A 23,968-nucleotide genomic window follows, 5' to 3' on the forward strand; every position below is an offset into this window, starting at 1 on the left:
CTATCAAGGCTGTTACATCGACTTAACTAAGAATAAAACGAATGACATTTGACTATTCAAGGCACAGACACACTTACCAATTCAATTTCCATTGGGAAGAGTTTCTCGAATTTGTTGATTTGAGAAACAGGCTTGTCGGATGAATGGATGGCTATTGATTTCGGAGTTCAACTTTCAACAGCACTGATAACTTCAGTCAGAGAAACCTTTTCTATGAGAGGTTCTATAGCCCCGGGCTATCTCATACAGACAACACATATTTTGTACATATTATTAAACCTATACATAAATATCATGAAACGTTGTTCAGCTATTTTGTGTCGGGCTCTGTGATAATGTGTTGAATGCATCTTCTCGTCAATCTTATGCCATCCCTGCTAGGAGGGATCACCTGGCACCTTGAAGATGAAGACTCTGAGGCCCTCTGTGATAACTGACTGGCATGGCGATTGCACACCTAGGAAGTGGAATGCTTGGGATTTGGTCTCAAATGCTCTGCACCATTATGAAAGAGGTGGAAATAGAACAAAGCATTTGGGGAACAGAATGTTATGCTTGGAGCAGAGAGGCTCTACTGGGATGAAGTAGAAGATAAGATTGCAGAAGGAGTTTGGGGTCAAGTCATGGGGAGCCTCTGATGTCACATGAAGGAGTCTGGAATATATTCTCCATGCGGTGGGGATGTCTTGAAGGATGTGGAGAGAGGAGGAAGTGAAGCAGCATTTTCTGAGGCTGTCCCTGGGTCTGCAGGTACAGCATGGTTGGGGTGGAGGCACCAGGGACCCCAGCTGGGATACCCTGGTGAGATAATAAAGAGGGAGTCTGTGGGAATAATTGCGAAGATGCCACAAGAAAAATGATACAGTTGTCCCTAGTGACGATGGCGAGTAGGGCACTAGTTCTCCCAGCAGTAGCAGCATCTTCTGGGCACTTGGTGGACGGGCAAACACTCAGGCCAGACACACTCGGTGAATCAGAACCTGGAGGTGGAACCACCATCTGGGTGATTTAAAGACACACTCAAGTTGGAGGACCCCCGGTTTAGAGCAAGAAAGAGAAGGTGAAGGTGTCTGAGGTTTTGACTGAGGTGAGTGGGGGTTTGGGGTTCCTGAGAAAGAGACAAGAGAAGGGAAGCCAGTCTGGGAGATACTGAAGGGGGTCACTTTGCAGCTGGAATGAGTCTGAGGTGCTGGCAGGATATGGAAATGTGTGCTTGTCCTGCACCTGAGCTCCGGGAAGGGGTCCAGGCTCCAAGATGAAGACTTAGGAAACGTTTCTACCGTGGTGATGTTAACGTTTTGAGAAAACCTTTCCCGAAGGAGACAGTGCAGAGACAGGAGGCTTCTGACCCTGTAGCCATTGGCACTGTTAAGGGACGAAGGCTAAAAAATGAAAGAAATAGAGAAGGCAAGATGATTTATTAGCAGGTGGAAGGAACTGTGGCAGAGAGAGGAAGTGATGACGGGCAGAGGCCACTGTGCTCGCCCTTCGGCCTCCGCTTATGCAGAAAAGCGATCCTGGGCTTTGGAGCTATTTCTGCAACTTGGCCACTCAGTGCTGAGGCTGGGCTTCCTTCCTTCTGTGTGATAGATGTAAAATCCTACTTTATCAGGCACCAATCATGCCATTTCCTCAATGCCTGTAGGAAAGCATGAAATAATTGTAGTGAAGATCACAGTCTTGCATGTGTGGATTGAGGTTCAAGTTCTTTAGAAGAATCTCCATTAGCTCGATAAAAAGGCCTTTGGCATTGTTTTTCAACTCACGTAAAAAATCAAGTCATTATTTCCTATTTTAAAGATCATCTACCCATGGTAGATCATATCTCCATGTCAAAGTCCCAAGACTTGTCCTGTATCGCGTTTGTCACATTGTGAATTTATATATTTGTGTGGTTATTTGATTAGTACCTCCTTCCTCTCCCAGGTTCTATGGTTTTCAGCCACAAAGGGCGGGCACAGGTAAGTGTCACTAAGTGTGTGTGGACCACCTAGGCTGATAAAGAAGGGCTTCTAGACTGGACCCCCTGGGGCTTGCCCATCCTGTTCTCTGGCTGATCACTCTCTTTGCTTCTGTCTCTAGAGAGCTGCCCTTTCATAGTTAACAAGGCATGCTTTTGAACGTGAAAAAAAATCTTGTTTATTTACTCCCCTTCGCCCTGCATTTTTTTAAAGAGATCTAGTTTTTCAAATTGACTTAAAATAGCTACTGTGTACATGGAGCTCATTAGAATAATTTTATGAATTATTCTTTAAAAGAGAGACAAGATATTTTATTTAAACACTATCTCTTCTTACTAAAGAAACCAAAGGGGCTTCTTTAGTACGTATTAGTTTTAAAAAACTTGAAAAATTCTGAAGTGGTGAAAAGTAGTTCTTGCCTGAGTTTTTCAAAACTCTGTGTTAGTGAAAGGCATTTGGAGGGCATAAAGATTTCCAAATCTGATCTGTACAACTAGGTGGTGAGATGTTATTTTCCCAGCTAAAATGTGACCTGCTTGAGGGCAAGGACCATGTTGGTGACTTTTGTACCTGGCACCTTGTAGCACTATATCAATAAAGGAAAACACATGAAGGAACCATGAGGGTGTGAGAGATATTATACTTAAAGAGGGATTTCAAACAAAATAAATGCAATCCTCATTTGGATGAAATCAGATGATGACAACTTTTTTCTTTTTAAGGTAATATTACTACCATGATAACCATGGAAACCAAGTGTACTATTTCACTCCCTTTGACCTAATAACTAATAGGGCTTAGGGACTTTCATTTTTATGTTGGTAGTCCATGGCAAACAGAGTGTCTTTAAACAGCTAGAAACACGAAGACAATCCTCATAAGACATTTTCCCGCCTTACTGTCAGTTACTCCACTACATGACTAATGAGCTAGTGGTCCCAGACTGACTCTATTTGTCTTTCCCTGGGGCTAAGAAGTGATTTGCCAAACTTGAAAAAGGGTGTGATTCCACATTTACTAAACAGGCTCTGTGACACAGCTAAGAAAATCTGGCATGCATAAAGTTTCCACAGTTATCCAAGAGTGCAATGAAAATAATTTTTTAAATTATTAAAGATTTGAGTTGAGGACATGCAAGAACTTATGGGTAATGAGAGAATTTCAAGACATTCCATTAAAAATATATACATAATGTCCATTAGTATGAAATATGGATTTCCTTGGCCATGTGATGTTTTTCATCAGAGGCAGCAGGGATTACAAATTCAGCAACACTGCACTGGCTGCTCAGCAAACCCGTGAATCCCAAAGCTTCATTAGCCTCGTGTTGCTTCCAGATCTTCTCCGTGCTGTCACCTTTTCCTGTCACCCATACTCACTGTACCCTATTTCTCTCTCCTTACGGACTGCATCACAAGTTGGACGTGTTCCATTTTTCTTTAAACCACTTCCATTATACGTGACCCCTCAGAAAACAAAGTCTTCACTCCACCATCTGGAAGTGCTCCCCTCTTTCCCTTACTTTTGCAGACATTCCCACACGTCTTTATAGACCATTTGTTCTGTGAATCACACTGCCCAGACCAGAGCTCTCTGTATACATTGGGGTGTATGAGGACTTTCCAAGGACTTGACATAAAATTTGAAATGCAGTTCAGCCAGCCCTCTGTGTCCATGGGTTCTGCATCTGCTGATTTAACCAGGCACGGATAGAAAATGTTTAGAAAAAATTCCAGAAAGTTCCAAAAAGCAAGACTTGAATTTGCTGCGAACCAGCAACTATTTACATAACACTGACATTGTATTAGGTATTATAAATAATCAAGACATCATTTAAAGTATACAGGATGATGTATGTAGGTTATATGCAAATTCTATGCCATTTTATATAAGGGACCTGAGCATCGATGGATTTTGATATCCACAGGGCAGGGTGGGGCGGGGAGTGGTCCTGGAACCAATCCCTGTGGATACTGAGGAATGACTAAGTTGGTTGGATTTGAGTTGGTACTATCTGAATTCACAGATTGTCAAATAGGAGAGTGTGCCTATGATTCTTGGTTAGTTACCTCACTCTTCTACCTTTCTCTTCTAAAGAATATGCTACTGAAAGCTTTTATTTATTTATTTTACTTCTTATGATTAATACATATTGAAGAAATTTTACAGTACCTTTATGTCTTCATCAGTTGTGCATTATTGATATTGATAATAAATAACTCAATCAAAAATTCAACTTAAGATGGTGAGCAGTGAAGACTTTTTTTTAAAGCTATTTTTTAATTATCTATTTTATACATATTTGTTTATATACGTCAATCCCAATCTCCCAATTCATCCCACCACCACCACTTTCCCCCTTTGGTGTCCATACGTTTGTTCTCTACATCTGCGTCTCTATTTCTGCCTTGCAAACCGGTTCATCTGTACCATTTATCTAGATTCCACATATATGCGTTTAATATACAATATTTGTTTTTCTCTCTCTGACTTACTTCACTCTGTGTGACAGTCTCTAGGTCCATCCACGTCTCTACAAATGACCCAGTCACGTTCCTTTTCATGGCTGAGGAATATTCCATTGTATATATGTACCACATCTTCTTTTTCCATTTGTCTGTCGATGGGCAGATGAATTTATGCTGCTTCCATGACCTGGCTATTGTAAATACTTCTTCAATGAACACTGGGATGCATATGTATTTTTGAATTATGGTTTTCTCTGGGGGTATATGTCCAGTAGTGGGATTGCTGGGTCATATGGTAATTCTATTTTTAGTCTTTTAAGGAACCTCCATACTGTTCTCCAAAGCGGCTGTATCAATTTACATTCCCACCAACAGTGCAAGAGGGTTCCCTTTTCTCCACACCCTCTCCAGCATTTGTTGTTTGTAGATTTTCTGATGCCCATTCTAATCGGTGTGAGGTGATACCTCATTGCAGTTTTGATTTGCATTTCTCTACTAATTAGTGATGTTGAGCAGCTTTTAATGTGTCTCATGGCCATCTGCATGTCTTCTTTGGAGAAATGTCTATTTAAGTCTTCTGCCCATTTTTTGATTGGGTTGTTTGTTTTTTTAATATTGAGCTGCATGAGCTGTCTATATATTTTGGAGATTAATCCCTTGTCCATTGATTCGTTGGCAAATATTTTCTCCCATTCTGAGGGTTGTCTTTTTGTCTTGTTTATAGTTTCCTTTGCTGTGCAAAAGCTTTTAAGTTTCATTTGGTCCCATTTGTTTATTTTTGTTTTTATTTCCATTACTCTAGGAGGTGGGCCAAAAAAGATCTTGCTGTGATTTATGTCATAGAGTGTTCTGCCTATGTTTTCCTCTAAGAGTTTTATAGGGTCCAGTCTTATATTTCGGTCTTTAATCCATTTTGAGTTTATTTTTGTGTAGGGTGTTAGGGAGTGTTCTAATTTCATTCTTTTACATGTAGCTGTCCAGTTTTCCCAACACCACTTATTGAAGAGACTGTCTTTTCTCCATTGTATATCCTTGCCTCCTTTGTCATATATTAGTTGACCATAGGTGCGTGGGTTTATCTCTGGGCTTTCTATCCTGCTCCATTGATCTATATTTCTGTTTTTGTGCCAGTACCATATTGTCTTGATTACTGTAGCCTTATAGTATAGTCTGAAGTCAGGAAGTCTGATTCCTCCAGCTGTTTTTTGCCCTCAAGATTGCTTTGGCTATTTGGGGTCTTTTGTGTCTCCATACAAATTTTAAGATTTTTTCTAGTTCTGTAAAAAATGCCATTGGTAATTTGATAGGGATTGCATCGAATCTGTAGATTACTTTGGGTAATATAGTCATTTTCACAATATTGATTCTTCCAATCCAAGAACATGGTATATTTCTCCATCTGTTTGTGTCATCTTTGATTGCTTTCAACAGTGTCTTATAGTTTTCTGAGTACAGGTCTTTTACTTCCTTAAGTAGGTTTATTCCAAGATATTTTATTCTTTTTGTTGCAGTGCTGAATGGATTGTTTCCCTGATTTCTCTTTCTGATCTTTCATTGTTAGTGTATAGGAATGCAAGAGATTTCTGTGCATTAATTTTGTATCCTGCAACTTTACCAAATTCATTGTTTAGCTCTAGTAGTTTTCTGGTGGCATCTTTAGGATTCTCTATGTATAGTATCAGGTCATCTGCAAACAGTTGACAGTTTCACTTCTTTTCCAATTTGTATTCCTTTTATTTCTTTCTCTTCTCTGATTGCCGTGGCTAGGACTTCCAGAACTATGTTGAATAATAGTGGCAAGAGTGGACATCCTTGTCTTGTTACAGATCTTAGAGGAAGTGCTTTCAGTTTTTCACCATTGAGAATGATGTTTTGCTGTGGGTTTGTCATATATGGCCTTTAATATGTTGAAGTAGGTTCCCTCTATGCCCACTCTCTGGAGAATTTTTATCATAAATCGGTGTTGAATTTTGTCAAAAGCTTTTTCTGCATCAATTGAGATGATCATATGGTTTTTATTCTTCAGTTTGTTAATATGGTGTATCACATTTATTGATTTGCGTATATTGAAGAATCCTTGGCAACTCTGGGACAAATCCTACATAATCATGCTGTATGATCTTTTTTATGTGTTGTTGGATTCTGTTTGCTAGTATTTTGTTGAGGAGTTTTGCATCTATATTCATCATTGATACTGGTCTGTAATTTTCTTTTTTTGTAGTGTCTCTGTTTGGCTTTGGTATGAGCGTGATGGTGGCCTCATAGAATGAGTGTGGGAGTGTTCCTTCCTCTGCAGTTTTTTGGAAGAGTTTGAGAAGGATGGGTGTTAACTCTTCTCTAAATGTTTGATACAGTTCACCTGTGAAGTCATCTGGTCCTGGACTTTTGTTTATTGGAAGATTTTTAATCACAGTTTCAATTTCATTACTTGTGATTGGTCTGTCCATATTTTCTATTTCTTCCTGGTTCAGTCTTGGAAGGTTATGTGTTTCTATGAATTTGTCCATTTCTTCCAGGTTGTCCATTTTATTGGCATAGAGTTGCTTATAGTAGTCTCTTAGGATACTTTGTATTTCTGCGGTGTCCATTGTAACTTCTTTTTCATTTCTAATTTTGATTTGAGTCCTCTCCCTCTTTTTCTTGATGAGTTTGGCTAAAGGTTTATAAATTTTGTTTATTTTCTCAAAGAACCAGCTTTTAGTTTTATTGATCTTTGCTATTGTTTTCTTTGTTTCTATTTCATTTATTGCTGCTCTGATCTTTATGATTTCTTTCCTTCTACTAACTTTGGGTTTTGTTTGTTCTTTCTCTGCTTCTTTTAGGTGTAAGGTTAGATTATTTGAGATTTTTCTTGTTCCTTGAGGTAGGATTATATTACTATAAACTTCCCTCTTAGAACTGCTTTTGCTGCATCCAATAGGTTTTGGATTGTCATGTTTTCATTGTCATTTTGTCTCTAGGTATTTTTTGATTTCTTCTTTGAGTTCTTCAGTGATCTCTTGGTTATTTAGTAACGTATTGTTTAGCCTCCATGTGTTTGTGCTTTTTATGTTTTTTTCCCTGTAATTTATTTCTAATCTCATAGTGTTGTGGTCAGAAAAGATGCTTGATATGATTTTAATTTTCTTAAATTTACCGAGGCTTGATTTGTAACCCAAGATGTAATCTATCCCGGAGAATGTTCCATGTGCACTTGAGAAGAAATTGTAATCTGCTGTTTTCGGATGGAATGTCCTATAAATATTAATTAAATCTATCTGGTCTACTGTGTCATTTAAAGCTGTGATTCCTTTTTAATTTTCTTTCTGGCTGATCTGTCCATTGGTGTAAGTGAGGTGTTAAAGTCCCTCACTATTACTATGTTACTATTGATTTCCTCTTTTATAGCTGTTAGCATTTGCCGTATGTATTGAGGTGCTCCTATGTTGGGTGCATATATATTTATAATTGTTATATCTTCTTCTTGGATTGATCCCTTGATCATTATGTCATGTCCTTTCTTCTCTCTTATAACATTCTTTATTTTAAAGTCTATTTTATCTGACATGAGTATTGCTACTCCAGCTTTCTTCTGATTTCCATTCCATGGAGTATCTTTTTCTATCCCCTCACTTTCAGTCTGTGTGTGTTCCTAGGCCTGAAGTGGGTCTCTTGCAGACAGCATATATATGGGTCTTGCTTTTGTATCCCTTCAGCAAGCCTGTGTCTTTTGGTTGGAGCATTTAATCTGTTCACATTCAAGATAGTTATAGATATGTATGTTCCTATTTCCATTTTATTAATTGTTTTGGGTTTGTTTTTGTAGGTCCTTTTCTCTTTTTGTATTTCCCAGTTAGAGAAGTTCCCTTAGCATTTGTTGTAGAGCTGGTTTGGTGGTGCTGAATTCTCTTAGCTTTTGCTTATCTGTAAAGCTTTTGATTTCTCTGTCAAATCTGAATGAGATCCTTGCCAGGTAGAGCATTCTGGGTTGCAGTTTCCTCCCTTTCATCACTTTAAATATATCGTGCCACTCCCTTCTGGTTGTAGAATTTCTGCTGAAAAATCAGCTGTTAACCATAAGGGAGTTCCCTTGTGTGTTATTTGTTGTTTTTCCCTTGTTGCTTTTAATAATTTTTCTTCGTCTTAATTTTTGTCAATTTGATTACTATGTGTCTCGGCATGTTTCTCCTGCCTGGGACTCTCTGTGCTTCTTGGACTTGGGTGGCTATTTCCTTTCCCATGTTAGGGAATTTTTGACTTTAATCTCTTCAAATACTTTCTTGGGTCCTTTCTCTCTCTCTCCTCCTTCTGGGACCCCTTTAATGCAAATGTTGGTGCATTTAATGTTATCCCAGATGTCTCTTAGGCTGTCATCATTTCTTTTCATTCTTTTTTCTTTATTCTGTTCTGCAGCAGTGTATTCCACCATTCTGTCTTCTAGGGCAATTATCCATTATTCTGCCTCAGTTATTCTGCTATTGATTCCTTCTAGTGTATTTTTCATTTCAATTATTGTATTGTTCATATCTGTTTGTTTGTTCTTTAATTCTTCTAGGTGTTTGTTCTTTAATTCTTCTAGGTCTGCATTAAACATTTCTTGCATCCTCTCGATCTTTGCCTCCATTCTTTTTCCAAGGTCTTGGATCATCTTCAATATGATTATTCTGAATTCTTTTTCTGGAAGGTTGCCTATCTCCACTTCATTTAGTTGTTTTTCTGGGGTTTTATCTTGTTCCTTCATCTGGTACAGAGTCCTCTGCCTTTTCATTTTGTCTATCTTTCTGTGAAAGTGGTTTTCATTCCACAGGCTGCAGGATTGTAGTTCTTCTTGCTTCTGCTGTCTGCCCTCTGGTGGATGAGGCTATCTAAGAGGCTTATGCAAACTTCCTGATGGGAGGGACTGGTGGTGGGTAGAGCTGGGTGTTGCTCTGGTGGGCAGAACTCAGTAAAACTTTAATCTGCTTGTCTGCTGATGGTTGGGGCTGGATTCCCTCCCTGTTGGTTGTTTGGCCTGAGGTGACCCAACACTTGGAGCCTACCCGGGCTCTTTGGTGGGGCTAATGGTGGACTCTGGGAGGGCTCACACCAAGGAGTACTTCCCAGAACTTCTGCTGACAGTGTCCTTGTCCTCACAGTGAGCCACAGCCACCCTCTGCCTCTGCAGGAGACCCTCCAACAGTAGCAGGTAGGTCTGGTTCAGTTTCCTATGGGGTCACTGCTCCTTCCCCTGGGTCCCAAAGTGCACACTACTTTGTGTGTGCCCTCCAAGAGTGGAGTCTCTGTTTCTCCCGGTGCTGTTGAAGTCCTGAAATCAAATCCCGCTAGCCTTCAAAGTCTGATTCTCTGGGAATTCCTCCTCCTGTTGCTGGACCCCGAGGTTGGGAAGCCTAATGTGGGGTTCAGAACCTTCACTCCAGTGGGTGGACTTCTGTGGTATAGTTGTGCTCCACTTTGTGAGTCACCCACCCAGTGGTTATGGGATATGATTTTATTGTGATTGCGCCCCTCCTACCATCTCATTGCAGCTTCTCCTTTGTCTTTGGATGTGGGGTATATTTTTTGGTAAGTTCTAGTGTCTTCCTGTCGATGACTGTTCAGCAGTTAGTTGTGATTCTGGCACTCTCACAAGAGGGAGTGAGCGCACGTCCTTCTACTCCACCATCTTGAACCAATCTCAATAAAAGATTTTTTAACATAGTGATATATTTTTTAAAATTCTGTGGGGGATATGGAATGAAGGAGTTAGAGAAGAAAAGGGAATGATGTGAAATTCTAACTGTTCAGGGAGAGTTTGTTTATTATTTTGAAACAGATAATGGTGGTTCTCAAATCCCTATGCCATTTAGATTCCTTTGGGTGCTTTAAAAGTGACATAAGAGTTTTATTTTAAAACATTAATATTTACAATATGACATCAATAAAATCTTGTGTAAATATTTAAAAGCATGATAAAAACTCTTGATGGCAAGTTACATATAAGCAACATTCTTGTAGTGATCATGGACAAAAGGGCTGGGAGTACACTGGCCTGAACTGGGTTTTCACTCTTGCCTCTCTCCTCCCATGATGAATAATTTCCCATGGTTGTAAAATTCCAGGGATAGAATGTAAATATGGAGTTGAGGGGTAGGGAGAGCACAGGATCTTGACTTCAGTAGGAAAACTTGGAGAGGAGCAGAGGTAATAATCTTAAAGGCTTGAGAGGAAAAACGTAATGAGTGAGACAATCAGTTGGACTGTCCCCAACTTCTAAGCTACTTCACTTGGATGTAAGAGCTTTCAGCCTTAGCAACCCTCTGTCAACACATGACTTCCTCAGCGGTCAGGCAGGAAAAACTCAGCATTAGAAAAGGGCCTGAGGTTAGTGGTGGTTGTCCCTAGGGTATAAGAATGTGAGTGATTACTTTCTCCTATTTCCTTCTCCAGATTTTCTAATTTCATTAAATGGATGAGTATTGTGGAAATTTTACTACACAAAATGGAGGTCAAAACAGGCTGAGAACTGCAGGCTCTGCCCTGGGTTCCAGCCCTAGCGCTGCTGAGAGCTCACCTGTGCTGAGGGTCTGCAGCGATTTCTTTGGTCAATTTCTTCTTTTCTGGTTCTTTCTTTCATAGTCCCATTAACATTTTTATTTTATATTAACTGAAAACTCAGGGTCTTATTCTGGCATATAAGTTTCCTTCTGACTCAGGGGGGCTTGAACCTCAGGATTTTGGCTCTGCCTGCTGCCCTTTCCTGCTTCTTTGTGCTTCAGCACACCTCCCAGGCTTGAAGATTATTATGGTCTGAATGTTTTCATCCTCCACAACTTCCCATGTTGAAGCCCTAACCCCCAGTGTGATGGTATTTGGAGGTGGGACCTTTGGGAGGTAAATAGGTTTAGATGAGGTCATTGAGAGTGGGGTCCCCATGATGTGATTAGTGTCCCTATAAGAAGAGGAAGAGAGACCAGAGCTGTCTCTCTCTCTCTCTCCATCACATGAGGACACAGTGAGAAGGGCCATCGGCCAGCCAGGAAAAGGCTCTCACTAGGAACTGAATCATCCTGCACTTTGATTTGGACTCCCAGCCTCTAGAACCATGAGAACTCAATGTCTGCTGTTCAAGCCATCAGTCTACAGTATTTCGTTGTAGCAGCTGGAGCCACATGAGACAGGGACCATCAGTCTGGAAAAGACTGGGCCCGGCCAGCCCTGCCGTTTGTCCCTGTGCTCCGGCATCATCATGGTGATGGCACGGGGCAAGGGGGCTTCCAACAGAACTGAGACAATGAACAGTGGTAAAGAACATCATAGATATACTTTGACATGACAGTTTTGCCTCAGGTTGAGCCTTCCACATTGCCTTGGGCAGAATGGAAAAAACATCAACAGCATTCAGGAGGGCCAGGTACTGCCTGGGAGATGCCAGGGTAACTGTGAGTGGTCTCAGAACAAGCTTCCCAAACTTTTAAGAGAGGAAATAATAGGTAAAGCTTCTGAGCTTGGAATATTTTTGCGGGAGTTAATCTCTAACAGGATACTAGCACATGTTCTACCCAACCCACTCTTGGAAGTGCTAGGTTAGGGAATCTAGTTCAAGCATTCCACTAAGAAATCTTTATTGAGCACGTATTATGTGTACAAGGCAGTAGGGATATAAGAGTGAACAAAACAAATATCCCCACCTTCCTGGAGTGAAGTAGTATGTGGAGTATGTCAGATGGTGGTAGGTGTATGGAGACAAACAAAGCTGGCTTGGGGATAAGGAGGGCCAGGAGGCAGGGGTGTATTGTAGTTTGGAGTGGCCAAGCAAGACCTTCAAGGTGACATTGGATCAGGGGAAGGAAATGAGGGGTCAAGCCAGGTGGGTAGCTGGGGGGATGAGCATTTTAGCTATAAGTCATATCTGGTGCAAAGACTCTGAGACATGGCCATCCTAATGCAAGACCAGAGCGGAAAGGGGAAACATGAGGGGTAGGAGATGGAATATAGGATAGCAGGTCATAGAGATAAGGGGGAGACAAACTGTGTAGGTCATTCTGCAGAATTTGACTTTAACTCTGAGTCAGTTGAGAACCATTGGAGGATTTGAACAGCGGAGTAACTTGACCTTACTTTTATAAGGCCACTCTGGCTGCTGGGGTGAGAATGGGGGGTGAGAATAGGAGCAGGGACATCAGTTAGGAGGCTATGGCAACACTTTTTAAAATAATTGCAACACTTCAGATAGGAGTTGAAGGCAGCCTGGATCAGGATGGTAGTGGGGGAGGAAGTGAGAAATGGTCATACTTTCAATCTATTCTGATGCAGAGCAAACAGGACTTATTGATAGACTGGAAGTGGGTAGACAGAAAGAAAGGAGTTAAGGATGACCACAAGTTTTTGACCCAAGCAACAGAAAAAATGAAATGTCTATTTAGTGAAATGGGGATGACAAGGATTTCCCCACCCTCATGACATCCTTTAACAAGCTTTGCAAACTTCCAAGAAGAGTAATGGTATGTAAAGTTTCTGAAATTGGAAGATTTTTGTAGGAGAAACAGGTTAGGGTTGGAAGAAGGAGATCAGAAGCCTAGTTTCAGTCGAGTAGAATTTGGGTTGTCTCAAAATAGATCATGGACCTAACTAAATGTAAAAGCTAAAAACAGAAAACTTCCAGAAGAAAAATATAGGAGAAAATGTTCATGACCTTGGGTTGGGCAAAGAATTTTTAGATACAATCCATAATAGAAGAAAAGTGATAAATTTGACTCCAACAAGATTAAACACTTTTGTACTTCTTAAAAGACACCATTAAGAAAATAAAAAGATTAGACATTTACTTGGAGAAGATATTTGCAAATTATATACCTGATAAAGTACTTGTATCCAGAATATATAAAGAACTCTTACAATTCCACAGTAAGACAAAAAATCCAATTAATAATGTATAAAAATTTAAACAGACATTTTACTAAGATGATATATAAAAGGCTAATAAGCATATGAAAAAATACTCCATATCATTAATCACTAGGGAAATACAAGTTAAAAGCACAACGAAATACCACTGTATACACATTATAAAGGCTAAAATTGAAGACAGATAATATCAGTTGTTGGCAAGGAAGTGAGAAACTGGAACTCTCACAAACTGTTGGTGGGCAAGTAAAATGATACAGCCAGTTTGTAAAACAGATCAGCACTTTCTTATAAAGTTAAATATACATTTATCATATGACCCAGTTCATAGAAGCATTATTTATAATAGCCCGAAACTGGAAATAATCCAAATATTCATCAACAGGTGAATGAATAAATAAAATGTAGTATACCCATATGATGGAATATAATTCAGCAGTAAAAAGGAAGGAAATGTGGATAGATGCTACAATGCTTATAAATCTCAAAAACATGCTAAGTGAAAGAAGTCAGACACAAACCCCACATATTATATGGTTCTATTCACATGAAATGTCTAGAAAAGGCCTATTTATAGGAATATAAAACAAATCAGTGTTTGTCTAGGGCTGGGGGTGGGAGTGGCTGCAAACAGGCATAAAGGAACTTTTTGGGGTGATGAAAATGTTCTAAAACTGGATGGTGGTGATGGCTGCACAGGTCTACAAATTTACTAATAATCATTGAATCGTATACTTACAATGGGTGAATTTTATGATATGCAAATTATGCTTCAATAAATCTGTTACAAATGCGAGCTGTCTTATGCGATATGCAAAAGTGGGTGTTAAGTTGATAGTTGCACACTTAGTCTGAAAGAAGCCCAGACTGGAGATAAAAGTTGGGAACTGCTCAGTTATACATACGATAGCTACATGATAGAATTTAAAGTCTTGAGATGACTGAAAGAATGAGTGTTGACAAAGAAAAGGGGGCTGAGCACTGAGCTTGGAGGCTCCAAGATTTAGAGGCTGGGGTGTAAGGACTAGCAAGGAGATGGAGAGGTCCAGCCAGCGAGGGGGAAGGAAAACCAGGAGAGTGGTGTCCGGGGAGCCATGTACAGAAGAGGAGAGAGCGTGAGCTGCAGGGAACGCAACTGAAAGTCAAGGACGGTAAAGATGAAGGACTGACTATAGAATTTAGCAAATGTGCGGTTCGTGGGGACCTCAACAAGGAGAATTTTGACAGGGAGGGGGATGTGAATTAGAGGAGTAGGTTCAAGATTGGAGCAGGATGGGAACAGACGACTCTGGAGGAATTTTGCTATAAAGGAGTTTTTGGGAAAATGTGTTTCCTTATAACTAATAATAATGATGGGTCTGTTTTATATTCTTTGTATTCTTTTATGAGATGGTCAGTCAGGTGGGGCACAAGAGGAGACAGAGGAGAGGCTCAGGAAACAAAGTTGATCATAAACTCTCAGGTTCTGCAGCCCGGGGGCAGGACATGCCACGCAGGGCACATGGAAAGACACCAGGGTGGTCAGGAGCAGAAGACAGGAGGGGCTGAGAGCTCAGCTCATGGCCTTTCTTGGGATTTCTGAGGGAAAGACAAGGCAGGGCAGGGTAAGCAGTTTAGGGTTGGCGGGTTCGAGTGGTTCTGGGGGGCTCTAAGCTATAGGGGTGGTCCCTAGTTGCCTGGTACCTGGCCCTGGGATGATCCAGGCAGAGGAATCTTGCTTCCTGGGGTTGTACTGACGCCGAAAGCTCAGGTTCTCTGCACTGATGCCAGAACGAATCTGAGAGACAGAGTTCTGGGTGAAGTAGAAGAAGATAGCTTTATTGCTTTGCCAGGCAAAGTGGGCCACAGCGGGCTCCTGCCTCAGAAAAGTATGTGTCCCAACCCCGGAGGATCTGATGAGAAGTTTTATAGCGATAGCTCAGGGGGGATGTTGCTGACAAGATTAGGATGTGTGAAGGGCTTGCACTCCCTTAATCTCGTCTCAGGTGCTCAGTCTCCTAATCTGGAGCTTTTTTGGTCCCTTTAGTCTTGCCTCAGGTGGTTTCTTGGCTGCTCTTCCCTTGATTAGCAACAGTTCGAATCAAGCTTTGGAACTCAGGGAAGGTCATGGAGGCTGGAGTCTTGCCTACAAGAAACGGGGGACAAAAAAGGCCTCCATGCCCAGGCAACCCACAGGACCTTCGCTCAGTTTCAGTACTGGCCAGACAGAGAAGGTGGGGCTCTGGATTAGTTATTTTGCATTAAAGTCATGCTCCAGTCCTGACTCTTTGCTATCTCTAACAATTGGCTACTGTCTCCCCAACCAGAAAGGTTTTTTTGTTTTTGTTTTGTTTGTTTGGGTGCTTATTTTTAAGATGTCAAAAATCATAATATCCAGAAAAAAATTGTATTGAATACAGCATACAATTTATTTTTACTTAGATAAATATTTTACTTAGTACTGTAATTTAGTCCCCCCAGTACCGCGTGAGGTAGTAAACTCCAGTGTTGGTGAACTTTTGATATTTCCTACATTCCCCAGTGTGCACCCTCTGACTAGAATGTTCTTCACTGCTGGGCTCCAAGGTAACTCCCAAGACCAGCTCCTTTGGGCCATTCTCCTCTTGTCTTATACTGAACTTTATAACATTTGTTTCCTGGGTCAGTCTCTCCAGGTCTTGGTGACTTTTAAAAAGTATGCCTAAAATAAGTGATCTATTTCCTTTCATTTGCATCAAATTTCACTGGATTCTGAATTTTATTTTCAACCAATACTGAGAAATTGGCTCTGAAATGATGCTTTAACCAGAGAAACTAACAGGAATGGATAGAAAACAGATGTCAGTAATGAAGAAACTTATGTTCATAAGAAACTGCTTAACATTCAATAGTTCCTCCCTTAAGAGACGGTGCAAGTTGGAATCGTGCAGGAAATGTGTGTACTTTTTTCCTAGATGTTTATTTGATTGGGAGCTATGTTCCTATTCGGTGAAATGCTTTCTGTATTTGGAAAGTCATGACTATGTATATGTTTGAATAGCATATTAGAAGCCAAAGCTTTCAGCGCATGCATTTACACTGCTGTTCATCAGGGAGATGGCCCCTCTGGGCGTGTGCCTGGTGCCGTGCGGAGGCCATGTCTTCAAGGGTGCTGGTATCTGAGCATCTGACTACAGTCTGGACTTGACAACACTTGGAGCCCCGCAGGAATGCTATAGGATAGAGAGGGTCATGGGTTCAAGGGCAGAGGCTGGGGTGGTAGCGCTGAGCAACAAGCCAAACCCATGAGAAGTTTGGGGAATGAACCACCAAGAGGGAGTCAAAGAATTGGATCCAGGTGAGCAGTCTTGGTTGGAAGGATGTGGTGGGTGTGGTATGGGGGTAGTAAGTGAGCATACAGAAACCAGAGCATGGCCGTGAGTAAAATACAGAGAGCACTGCACCTTCCCTGGGCAACTGTAAACCATTCTCTTTAAAGACCAATCAGAGTTAAGATTTGCTGGTATAGAATGATGCTGTAGTGCAGCAATTAAGAACACAGGTTCACTTAGTATGATAATCTGAGGGAACTATATTCAATATCCTGGTTTACCAAACCATAGTGGAAAAGAATATGAAAAAGAATATATATATATATATATATATATATATATAAATATATATATATATATATATATATGACAAACACTTTGCTGTATAGCAGAAATTAACACAACATTGCAAATCAACTGTACTTCAATGAAATAAATTTAAAAAAAAGAAAAAAAAAAAGAACACAGGTTCCTGAGGTCTGTAGACTGGAGTCTGAGTTCTGGCTCTACCACCTCTAGCTGTTGGTTCTCTCTGAACTTTAGTTTCCTAAATTATAAAACAATGCCTGATGACAGGACTGTTCTGAGTAATGTAAAGACCTCAGCATGGTGCCAGCCATATCATAACACTCAAAAGAGGTAATTATTTTTGTTAGTTATTTAGCATCAAGTTCTTCTTGCAGCTGGAGAAGGCGACTAGGTATGTGCCAGACCCTATGTGCGGTGCTTTCTGTGTATCATCTGATTTCACTGTCATAACAGCTGCACGAAGCCAAGGCTTTTATGATCCTCGTTTTTATCAATATAAACGAGGCTCCTGTGGCTGAGAGAGACTGGGCTGCTGCTCGAGGTCCCAGGACTAAAAGTAGTAACGAGTAGTAGTGAGTCTGATTTCAGTTTCTATGGGTTTCAGGGAATGTTTGCTGACTTGAAATGTTGTTTATTTCTCTTAATCTTGGGCAATGTACTGGGATATGAGTAAGAAAGAGAATGAGGAATCTTGATGGAAATCTTATCAGAAAGCTTGCTGTGTGCCTCAGAACATGGTATTAAGCTCTCAGGGTTCAAGGCTGTCAGATTTATCATCTGGTTTTCTCCCTTCCTTCCTTCCTTCCTTCCTTCCTCCCTCCCTCCCTCCCTCCCTTTCTTCCTTTTCTCTCTCTCTCTCTCTTTCTGAGGGAGAGGAGGATGCCTCAGGTAAACCAATAAGTGCTTAGAGAAGAAAAATATAATGAAATCATATGAGCTTAAAAAGTTCCACAGCTTTCTTAGCATAAACTTTCTTGCTTGGGATAGGGAAACCACCGAATCTGAGGTTTTGCCTAGAAAAATGTAGATAAGTAGCATTTATAAAATGGTCATGAGAGACAGCCTCTTGAACCATTTAGTAGTCTTAGCCCAAGTTGGGGGGGGGGAGGTGGGAGGTGCCAGGATGGTTCCACATATGAAAATCAACCAGTGTAATACACCTCATTACCAGAACAAAGGACAAACACCACATGATCATCTCGCTTGATACAGAAAAAACATTTGACAAAATTCAACATTCTTTTATGATAAAAAACATTAGACAAACTAGGAATAGAAGGAAATTACTTCAACATGGTAAAGGCCATATACGAAAAGCCCACAACTTACATTATACTCAGTGGTGAAAAACTGAAATCATCTCCTCTAAGATCAGGAACAAGGCAGGGATGCCCGCCCGCCACCTCCACCCCCCCACCCCCGCCCCCAACTTTACTTCTATTCAACATAATACTGGAAATCCAAACCAGAGCAATTAAGCAAGTGCTATAGACAGAATGTTTGTGTCCTCCCTGAATTCATATGTTGAAGTTTTTGTCCCAGTGTGATGCTATTTGGAGATGGGGCCTTTGGGAGGTGATTAGGTCATAAGGGTGGAACTTTCATGAATGGGACTAGTTCCCTTATGAAAAAGACCCCAGAGAGCTTCTACTCTGCCCCTTCTACCGTGTGAGAACGCAACAAGAAGACAGCCATTTATGAAACAAAAGCAGGCCCTCCTTACCAGACACCAGATCTGCTGGTGCCTTTGTCTTCAACTTTTCAGGCTCCAGAACTATGAGAAACAAAATTTCTGCTGCTTATAAGCCAACCAGTCTATAGTGTTTTATATTAACAGAGCAAACAGACTAAGACAGTAAGAAAAAGTTACAAAAGGCATCCAGATTGGGAAGGAAGAAGTAAAATTATCTCTGTTTGCAGAAGACATTGTCTTATATAGAGAAAACCTTTAAAGAGTCCCCTCCCACACACAAAAAATGTTGAAACTAATAAGCAAATTCAGCAAAGTTGCAGCACAGAAAATCAATATGTAAAATCAGTCGTGTTTCTATCCACTGACAGTGAAACATCTAAAAAGGAAGCTAAGAAAACAATTGCATTTACAATAGCATGAAAAGAGTAAAACACTTAAGAATTAACTTAACCAAAGAGGCAAAAGACTTGTATGCTGTAAACTAAAAAAAACTGTTGACAACATTTAAAGAAGACACAAACAAACGGAAAGTCACCCCATGTTCATAGATTGGAAAACTTAATATTGTTAAAATGTCAATACTACCCAAGGCAATCAACAGATTTAATGCAATCCCTATCACAATCTCAATGGCATTTTTCTTATGAAAAGAAAAGTTCATCCTAAAACTCACATAGAATATTAAGGTTCCCTGAAATAGCCAAACCAGTTTTGAAAAACAACAAAATTGGAGGCTCAGGCGTCCTGATTTCAAAACATATTATAAAGCTACATCCATTAAAACAGTGTGGTACTGGCATAAAGACAGACATATAGACCAATGGGATAGAATAGAGAACCCAGAAGCAAAACCATGTGTATGTGGTCAAATAATCTTCAACAAGGATGCCAAGACCACTCAATGGGGAAAATACAGTGTCTTCAACAAATGATGTTGAGAAACTGGCTATCCACGTGCAAAAGAATGAAGTTGACCCTTACCTTACACAATAAACTCAGAAAGGATTAAAGACCTAAATGTGAGACGTAAAGTTATAAAACCCCTAGAAGAAAACACAGAGGAAATCTTCATGACATTGAGTTTGTTAATGACTTCTCGGATGTGACACCAAAAGCACAGGCAACAAAGGCAAACACAGACAAATGGGACCACCTCAAACTTAACAACTTCTTTGCACCAAAGGACACAATCAATAGAATACAAAGACCAACTGTGGAATGGGAGAAAATATTTGCAGTTCCCTTCTGATCTAATTTCCTTCTTCTTCCTCTTGCTCACTGTCTGTCAACCACTCTGGCATCCTTGTTCCTTAAATACACCAAGCACACTCTTGCTTTAAGGCCACTTTCCTCAGGGGTCTCACATTTCCTTCAGGCCTCTGCACAAACATCTTCTCACTGAAGAGGGCTTCCCCTGATGACCTTTCATAAAACAGCAACCCTTCCTCTCATCTCCACTGTAGTCTCGTCCAGCCAATTCTTTATGTTTCTCTGTAGCACTTCTCACCACTGGCCATACTGTATATTTATCATATCTTTTTTGATTTGCTTTCTCTTTTTCCCTCTAACCCCCCAGCTGGAATATAAACTCTGTTGGGGTATTAAGGCCTTTTATTCTTGTCCCTACTTTGCAGATAAAGAAACTGAAGTTTAAGGAGGTGGGGAAACTTGCCCAAGCAAGTAAGAAAGTAACAGGTATAGACTGGTACACACACTTGTCTGACGCCAAAGACCGAGGCCTTAACGGATACAACTGTATTGCTTTTCTGTCACAACCTTAATAAAGAGATGGGTGGAGAGCTTTCTGAGTGGGCACCAAAGCCTGGGAATGCCCAGGTGGCCACAAGGCATTCAGAGGCCAGTAGCAGTCAACCAGGGTGGAGGCATATTGGAGAAGAGTGGGAGTAGAATTGGAAAGGGCCAGATCACATAGGGTCTCAGAACTCAGAACAAATAAGAGTGTGAATTTTATGTGATGCTCATTACAGATTTCTGAGTATAGTTTTAAAGAAAGATGAATGTGGTGGTTTAAATATATGCCCATAAATTTCTTTGACACACCTCTCTTTAAAGGTGGAGCCAAATTCCCCCCCCCCCGAAGATGGGCTGGACTTAGTTTCCTGCTAAGTGGGTGGGTGATTTCCCAGGTGAGGTCCTATAAGACCCGGCTGCTCCTGGACGCACTATTTTCTGCACACATTCGGGTGTTTTAGAGCCCTCTGTTTGGAGTCCTCTCCCACCAACACTCTACCACGGAGACACCTGCACATCCTCTATTGCTTCGGCTCTGTGCCTTGCCTTTCCTGTCTCAGGTCGAGACTCCTCGTGTTGCTCATTCCTTGCACTCTCGCTCTAACATGTGTTGACATGCTGAATGAGACCTATTCTGCTCTCTTGACCACATGGCTGACTTTCTGCTGGTCTTGACCTCTCGTTTCTAACTTCTAATCCATCAGGTGCCCTCACCTCACTCCCAGGGATTTGCTCTACATCTTGGCCCACCAGTGCTGCCAAATCAGCAACAGCCTCCAGCTCTGCCCTGAGCTGCCCAGAGACCGGCTGGTCATGACCTTGCTCAGGCAGGCACATCTTAGCCTTGTACTGTTCTTTCCTTCTTCAAATCATAAATTGTATTTTTTATTTTTTCCTTTTGGACTAATGCATAGATTGCCTATTATCTCACTCTAACACACCTTAGTTAATGTATATTTATCTATTTAAAATACTAGTGCATACTATTTAAATATTTAAAACTGTGCACACTCTTTAAAATATTTCCACATCCTTTTCTTGATTTGATCCTTACGATCACCCCCATGGTGACAGTAAAGAGTATTTCTCCCATTTTAGGAAGAAGGAAAGAATTCACTTTTCATTATGCTACAGAGCCATTATTACTGGCCATGCTCTCTGACATTTTTCTTTTTCTCTTGATTTTAAAACAACTACTTAAATATTCAATAGTTGTGCTATGGACAGAATTGTGTCCCCACAAAATTCATACGTTGAAGCCCTAACCCTCAATGTGACTATATTTGGAGATAGGGCCTCTAAGGAGGTAATGAAGGTTAAATGAGGTTATATGGTAGGGCCCTAATATAATAGGATTAGCATCCTTATAGGAAGAGACACCAAAGTGAGCACACAGGGAGATGCCAGCCACCTACAAGCCAGGAAGAGAGGACTCACTGGAAAGTGACCACATGGGCACCCTGATCTTAGACTTCCAGCCTCCAGAATTGTGAGAAAATAAATGTCTGTTGTTAGAGCCACCCAGTCTATGGTATATTTTGGTACGGCAGGCTGAGCACACTAAGACAAACTGTAATCTTCAATAATGAATAATTTTACCCATTTAGAAAATGAAGCAACTATATGGGATAAAGTTTGGTTCTACTTTACTAACTGGTAACAGTTCTACTGTGTTATTGCTTTTGGGTGGGAACCACATTTTTCTTAGGGTTGGACTTCAGATGAACTTGCTTCCAAAGCCCTCTAATTTCCAATAGTTACTCTATTCCCCAGCTCAGCTGCAGAAAAATAGAGTAATAATAATTATGTAACAATTGAAAAGTGTAACACGCCTTCTTCTCTGGTCTAATCCACTGTTCAAGAAAAGCAACAAGTGAGGGGTAATAATTTTCCCTACAATGAGCAGAGAATGAATGATGGTCACTATGATGGGGAAAAGTAATGCTGTAAAATACAGGCCACAGTTCCTGGAGGGGGAAGGGAGTGTGTGTGTGTGTGTGTGTGTGTGTGTGTGTGTGTGTGTGTGTGTGTGTGTGTGTTGGGGGGTGGGGTGAGGGATGGATAAGAGAAGGGGTCCTCGAGGGGCAGGATCTCCGAGAGCCTCAGAAACATCCTCAGGTGTTCCAACATCTGATTCTAGTACTATTTCATTGACAAATATGCCTTCCCATTTCACCCACCCTTGAATGTCTACCTGTTTGATTATTTGCACCATTTCTATTTCAATGAATGCTTCAAAATTCTGTGGTTATGTAAATATGTCCTGGGGTTGTGTCCTGTCTCCCAGACAGAGGTGAACTTAGAAATTGCCTAGAATTGGGGTAAAATGCTGTGGAGGGCGGTGGACGCATACAAAAAATAATACCCAAGCAAAATCCCCACGATGCTCTGTGCTGATCCCAGGAGGCAATTAATACTGGTTGACAGAACTTACTCCGTGGGCCTCGTCGGCTCGTCATGCCCAGGAGGTGAGTGTCAGAACCTTCCTGCACGGGCTCCTGCTGGTCGTCTGGATGGGATTTTTCAGACACCATTTCCTTGGGGCCAGCAGCCGACAGCTGTGGGCAGATGGTCAGAGGTTGTGAATCTCAGGGCTTCGGTTGACTCAGATGCTATCTCAGGATGAGGTGGGTCACTTAGCAAGGGGACAGGCCTTAATCCTCTTCAGATCTAGATAACTGTGGTCTGTGTCACCTGAGTCACTGTGGTCATGATCACCTATCCCCACAGGAAGCAGTGCCGATCCTGATTTTCTCTAAGAGGTTTCTTGGGGAGATGACCCAGGTGGCACAGTGACTTCCCTGGTGGTGCAGTGGTTAGGAATCCACCTGCCAATGCAGGGGACGCAGGTTCATGCCCTGGTCTGGGAAGATCCCACATGCCACAGAGCAACTAAGCCTGTGTGCCACAACTACTGAGCCTGCGCACCTAGAACCCATGCTCCACAAGAGAGGCCACCGCAATGAGAAGCCCACGCACTGCAGTGAGGAGTGGCCCCCGCTCGCCACAACGAGAAAAAGCCCGTGAGCAGCAGCGAAGACCCAACGCAGCCAAAAAATAAAGAAATGAATTTAAAAAGAAATTTTTAAAAAATGAATATCTTCACTTTTTCTAGGTTTAATGTGTAGAGCTCTGCAGAAATTTGGAGGAAAAGGGAAACAGGAAAATCACAGCCAAACTATTTGATCCCAGCTCCAACTCATTTGGAAATAGCTGTCAAAGTGTCCCTGGTTAATCCAGGGCAAAGAACAGCCTCTGGTTCCTTCCCCAAACTCTCAGAGGAGGACAGACTGGTGAGCAGAAGTGGCAGTGGAGGCCCCAGTTGAGTGATGGCCTTTGGGCCAGACAAAGGTTTGCCTCCAAACTCACATTTGCCGTGGGACTCGAGCGAGTTATCGAACTTCCTAACTTCCTTCGTCATCCGTAAAAGAAGGGAAATAAAAATAGCCCATTCACTGAGATGCTGCTATGTACAGGCACTTTGTAAAGCACAGACATTCTGACTTAAATAAATGGCCTGGAGTGGACCTGAGGCATTTGACTTAAAAAAAAAAAATCCCCAAGTTATTCTGAAGTGCCGCTGGGGTTAAGAAACACTCTCCAGATTTCTCACAAAGCACCAAAGACTGCACG

The 23,968-nt window shown here is 41.2% G+C and overlaps 1 protein-coding gene across 1 annotated transcript in view; it reads right to left on the reverse strand.

Moving 5' to 3' along the window:
• Window positions 1-23,968, reverse strand: part of CC2D2A (coiled-coil and C2 domain containing 2A) — a 135,461-nt gene that overhangs the window by 102,103 nt on the left and 9,390 nt on the right. The window contains exon 4 of the mRNA XM_082653861.1: window positions 22,770-22,893. Coding sequence (XP_082509987.1) covers window positions 22,770-22,893 — 124 coding nt within the window. The remainder of the gene's footprint in view (window positions 1-22,769; window positions 22,894-23,968) is intronic.

Source organism: Grampus griseus, assembly GCF_964374135.1.
Source record: "Grampus griseus genome assembly, chromosome: 4".
Taxonomy (NCBI): domain Eukaryota; kingdom Metazoa; phylum Chordata; class Mammalia; order Artiodactyla; family Delphinidae; genus Grampus; species Grampus griseus.